At 37.5% G+C, this 5,867-nt stretch overlaps 1 protein-coding gene across 1 annotated transcript; it reads right to left on the minus strand.

Moving 5' to 3' along the window:
• Positions 1 to 3,284: 3,284 nt before the first annotated feature.
• LOC131614283 (uncharacterized) lies at positions 3,285 to 5,620 on the minus strand. Its single transcript, XM_058885893.1, has 4 exons — positions 5,311 to 5,620; positions 4,862 to 4,947; positions 4,226 to 4,420; positions 3,285 to 3,806 (listed from the first exon to the last, which is right to left on the minus strand). The coding sequence occupies exons 1-4, from the start codon at positions 5,618 to 5,620 to the stop codon at positions 3,285 to 3,287; spliced, it is 1,113 nt and encodes a 370-aa protein (XP_058741876.1).
• Positions 5,621 to 5,867: the final 247 nt, after the last annotated feature.

Below are 5,867 nucleotides of genomic sequence, written 5' to 3' on the forward strand. Positions count from 1 at the left end.
TCTTTTCTTTTTATTATTCTATTATTTTACTAACAATTTCGTGAACCGGTGGTTCAATTGCTTATTGCTACCGGATCCAACATCAAATCATACAACTACAATCAATTGCTTATTGCTACCGGATCCAACATCAAATCATACAACTACAACAGCTTCAATGATATCACCAGCATCGATCTCGCTCGCAGCGTCATCATCAGCCAAACTGGAGCAGTGTGTCCGATTCCATACGACAACAACATAAATCCGCTTCAACTCAGCAACGATTCGCAGATTCACATCGGAGCATCATCGTCATCCCACAACACCGTCAGCAGCAACAATTTCGCATTCAGCTTCTGCTTCAAACGCGTACCATCGCTTCAACGTACCTGCAAGTTTCACTATGGCGAATCTGATCGAAGAGACATCATCTCAACCTCACCGCAAGTTCAATCGAGATTTTACCTTCAACTTCAACGCTGCACAAATTCATCATCAACGCGAGCATCTTAGATCCATGATTTACAACGCAAGGAGGCATCGCAACTTTCCCGGAAAAAACTATCACCTTCGCAGGTAATTTCTCTCTTCCTTGAATGTTATGATGGAAGCTTGATTGGTTAGAAATCCTTTTAATTCATGAGATTGTTGTTGTTTATTCTGTGGCGATGTTTGTTCTTCATTTGCGGAAATAATGGAATAAGGAGAGGTGAGTCGAGATTGATGATTAGAGATAAGGTTTGTTGTTTCTGAAGCAGAACAATAGGTTTGAGGAAGATTGCTATCGTGATAAAAGTGAAACAGGGGAGAGTTGACCGAGTGACTTAGAAAGGGGGCGGTTCGCTTTAGGTTTTTTTTTGTTGTGTGTTTCAACTGGTGCTGGGCTGGTTTTGTGTAAGGCCCAACCGGTTTGTAGTACTTTCCTGGGCTTAACAACTCATTTGAATACAACCCCTGATCATTGTTTTTGTTATTTTATTTTAGTTGGTTATTAATTGTTATAATTCAAAAATACCAAAAGATATGTGTAGAAATAGTTTTATTCTTCATTAAAAAAAAACAAAAAATGATAATTAATTAGTGTTATTTTGAATATTAAAAATATAAAAAATATATGGCACAATATTGTTTATTTTCTTTTTGACATAATTTCTCTTGTTAATTTTCAATTAATTTTTACTATTTTTCTCATGAATTATTTCGTGCTACTAACATTTTCTTATTTTGTGAGGTATTACCATCATGGAGTTTTTGGACTATTTCATGGATATTCATTTACCATTTGCAAATCCTTCTACATTTGATCATTTAATTTCCGCTTTAATTTTCATTTTTGGGTTTGTAATAATTTTTTAACCCCGTTCGGCAAAATTGTAATCCCCTCCCCGAAGCCATGTAATAGTTAGGTTTTTTATTTCCGCTTTTATTTTCCTGCAATATATACCTGCATGAGTTAGTAATTTAGGGAGTGAAAAGAAATTAAATGCGACTTAGATCACTAACTGAAAAGATAAATATTCTGAAAACAAACACTTCTCACACACACACACACACACGATGATTTTCAAACAAAACAAAACGAGTTAAACAAACTAAGAGCCCGTAGATAACTACGGGTGAAAATGATGCTAATACCTTCCCTTTTCATAATCTACCCCCCGAACCCATTTTTCTTAAAAGGTCTTTTTTCTGTTCTTTTTGCCTTTTCCTAATAATTGGATAAAATAAAAGTCGGTGGCGACTCTAGCTTAACCGCAACATTTCAAAAAAGTCAGTTCTCCCACCGAGTTACAGTCTCCAATAATATAAAGTGTAGAAATATCTTTATTGAATCAATCTTGGATATCATATCAGCTAATTGATTATTCCTGAATATTCTGTAGCTGAAACACGAGATTCTTGTAGCAATAAAAACGCCTGATTCACTTGACAAATCAGCTTCTGCAGTCAGGATGTCATACCAGACATGTTGTGACATCTTGTTTGACAAGTTGAAGTCTGAACGCTAGGTCATCTTGCATTTCTTTCAACATGATCTTCCTCAGTATGTTTTACCAAAATGCATGCCAACCTTAGAGAAACTACACAATTTTCCTTAAATAAAATATAGAGTATAATAAAATAAATAGAATATCCTGGGCATTTCACCATTAAAAAATCATAAACTAAAATAAACAAAATCAAAATTCAAAGAAAAATAAAATCACATGACCAGCAGTCATGCACCAGCAGACACAATAGAAGCTCCATTGTCTTTAGCTCTTCCACATGCAGATGTCACTCTTGACGTGATTGCTACAACTCTTCATGAATACCTACCCCAATATTCTTCTTGATATGAGTATCATTAAGGCCTTTCACAAAATTAATAGTAGTCTTCCTTTCATTATCACCATGCTACAGAGTCATAGTCTTTAACACCCCAGTATCTCTGTTGAGATGGTCAGGATCCTTGTAAGTATTAGAGTTGTCACATAACAATGTCATGGCATTTAGAGAAGCATTATCCTTAGTCACCATTTGTTGAGTATCACCAGTTTTATCTATGGGCAAGGTGACACCATCAAGTTCATTACTAGACCAAGAGATATTATCTTCCAAGAGACAAACTTCTTCAGAAATAATGTTTCTATCAGCATTGTTAAGCTGATTTTCAACATAACATTCCATCAGATTCTGATAACTACTTGTTCCTTCATCATCTTTGGTTGTGGTGATAGGAGATGGAAATTTCTCTGTGACTGGTATTTTCCAGACTGAGTCCCCACTCAACATTCTTTGCACATTTGCCTTGACAAAGGAGAATTGAGTATTCCATCTGTTTAGCTCTTGCTCCTAGAAACTTTTCAAAGCTCAATGGTATCTGTTTGACAAGATGTTGGATCATTTCATCTGACATCCTTTTAATTCTTATACATACTTGGGCATAGTTTCTCAAGCCCTTCTTGACACAGAGAGCTTTGTCAGTTTCATTCCTTTCATACATATGACTGACTTGAGGCTCAGCCAACATCATACACCACGTACTTGGATCTTGGTTAGTTTCACACACACACACATTCTTAGTTCGAGCAAAGACTGATTACTTACATAGTCCTCTTCAATTTAATATTCACCTGGACAATCAATCTGAAAATCAAGATTCTCTTCAACTTTGGGGGGGGGGGGGGGGGGCTGTCATAATCTATTGGGACCTGGTTCTCTGTATCATTCCTCCTGTACTGGTTGAGTTCAGCTTCCATGCCATTAGCCCATGACTCATGCTTCGAGATACAGCTGAGGCTTGCTGAACTTTCCCTTGATTAGGAAGTAGCTTTTAGGCTAGGAATATCGAACCTTTGTTCTTGAGGGTGATCTTCTTGCATTCTGACGACTAGGTCTTTGACAACAATCTGAGTGTCTTCAGCTTCAGCATTTGCTCTAGATTCTTCAATGTTGGTATCAGATGTTGAAGCATCTTCAGCAAAGCTTATTTCAGTTGTTGATCCAGTTGTCTTAACAGTGGTCTCTTTTTTAATAAGGTCATTGATGATCACATCAGTAGAGTCCATTATCTCCTTGAATTTGGTTAGATCAAATTTTTCTTCCTTTCGAAATATAACTCTCGAGTCCACAGACTTCCTTTTGTCAGAACTCATCATTTTGACCTTGGAGAGGTTAATACTCATGACACCTGCATTATTCCCTCCTTTTGAGCCTTCAGCCTTCATTAACTTGGATTTTCTTCCATGAACAACATGGCTTGTGTCTTGAGACGCAGTTTTCACATTTGTCCTAGGAATGGAAACTTTCTTTGACTCTGAATTTGTCTTAGAATGTTTACCCTGATGAGACAGAATTCGTTTGGGATATCCAGTCAAGTTGTAGCATGTAGCCTTTGAATGACCAGACCTACCACAGTGATCGCATTTAAGGCGTTTATATGCTGAGAATTATCGTACCTTTTCTGTCCTATCTTCAGATGTTAGGACAGAGGTCTCGACATCTTCTGCATCTGCTTTTGAGGAGCCTCTCCAATTTCTGGGCTTCTTGAGTTAAGATTCCTGATCTTTTCAATGGCCTTTCCATTTGGATGATTTTCATCTTTCACAGTGGTACCTGTACTTGACCTCCTTCTTATTTGAGTCATGTTGTGTTAGTCTGATTTAGTCATCACACCATCTTCTTTAAGATCCTCAATGATTGTCAAGAGTTCCTTTTTCTCATTTTGTAGTAGAGCAGTATTATTTCTGTGTTATATTACTTTCTTCCGAAGTTTTTCATTTTCCAAGCAAGTTTCTGAGAATCCTGCTGCAAGTTCGCATACAGTAAGTTCCCCTACGTATGACTCAGCATCAGACTCATCAAGTTCTACATCAGATCCCCATGTTTTAGTTGTGTCATTTTCTTGTCTGAACCTTTCCCCTGACCATGACACAGCTGAGCCTTGCTCATGTTTCTTAAGGTATATGATTTTATTCCTTTATTCACACCCTTCATGATTCAGCCTGGAATTTCCTATGTTGTTGAACTGTTCTCTCAACATAGTTAGGTCGTCAGATGATCTTTCAGAGGTCATCTCTTCCTTGGTTATGGAGGTTGAGGAAAAATCCATAATCCTCTTATCAGGATGTTAAGACATTTGAGGCAACATTTGTGATTTAGTGTAGAGATGACTAGAGTCTAAAACTGACTCCTTTTTCTCATTCAGCCCTAGGGTACTCATGTCCCTTGTCATTCTTTCCACTTGAGGGATTTCATCCCGAGATATAAATCCAGTATTATGTAATCTGACTAACTTTTTAGCCTTGTTAAATTCAAATTGTAGAGAGCTAACCTCTTCTTCCAGTTCAGAGATAGTCCTCAACCGTTCTTTCTTTTTTTCATTCAGTTGACTCACCAGATCTTTTTGTTTCTCCCTTTCTTCATAATATTCGGCACTTGTGAGACACATCTCTCTGTATGATGCAACTAGATCATCATATACTGAATCAAATTCATCAGAAGTCCATATGCTTGTTAAAGCATTTACATGTTTGGCAGATTCGTCTTCAAGGTCACTATCAGAGTCCTCCTCATACCAACTTACAGATAGACCCTTCTTCTATCTCTTAAGGTATGTAGGACATTCGGGTTTGATGTGTCCAAAACCTCTTCATTCATAACATTGTATACCTTTTTCATGCGAGGGCTTTTCTTCAGACTTCCTTCCTCTAGCATCATTTATTTTTTGAATGTCAGATGAGTTGTTCTGGACATTTGATCTTGGAATTTTTCCCATCTGCTTCATCACTCGGTTGAATTGTCTTCCAAGCAGTATTATGGCATTAGATATTCCTCAATCTAAACCTAGATCACATTCCTTCATTCCATCTTCGGAGTTGGCAACAAAAGCTATGCTTTTGTTCTTCTTTTCAGCTCTATCATTGATGCTTAACTCAAAAGTTAGAAGAGATCCGACAAGATCATTCAGTCTCATCCGGTTAATATCTTGAGCTTCTTCGATGGCAGTCACCTTCATGTCAAATCTTTTGAGAAGAAACCTGAGCATCTTTCTTACCAGCTTTTCTTCAGGAATCTTTTCTCCCAATGCACTAGACGCATTCTCTATCTCCAGGACATTCATGTGAAAGTCATGAATACTTTCATCCTCTTTCATCCTTAGATTCTCAAATTGAGTGGTTAGCAGCTAAAGTCTTGACATCTTCACTTTGGATGTGCCCTCATGAGCAGTTTTGAGAATCTCCCATGCATCCTTGGCTACTTCACATGTGTTTACCAACCTGAAGATGTTCTTGTCAATTGAATTAAAGATGGAATTCAGGGCTTTAGAATTGCCAAGCGCAAGTTCATCATCTTCTTTGTCCCAGTCTTCCTCAGGCATTAGCACATTCATGGGTTGTTTG

The sequence above is a fragment of the Vicia villosa genome, linkage group LG6 (genome assembly GCF_029867415.1).
Source record: "Vicia villosa cultivar HV-30 ecotype Madison, WI linkage group LG6, Vvil1.0, whole genome shotgun sequence".
NCBI lineage: Eukaryota > Viridiplantae > Streptophyta > Magnoliopsida > Fabales > Fabaceae > Vicia > Vicia villosa.

Excerpts from the sequence above, each read along its gene's own strand:
- LOC131614283 (XM_058885893.1), bottom strand. The coding sequence starts at position 5,620 with ATGAAAGAGGATGAAAGTATTCATGACTTTCACATGAATGTCCTGGAG. Across the intron at positions 4,948-5,310 it reads AATGAAGGAATGTGATCTAG|TATATGATGATCTAGTTGCA; the intron begins GTTTAGATTGAG and ends AATTTGATTCAG. Across the intron at positions 3,807-4,225 it reads ATGAAAAACTTCGGAAGAAA|GGTAAACATTCTAAGACAAA; the intron begins GTAATATAACAC and ends CTGTCTCATCAG.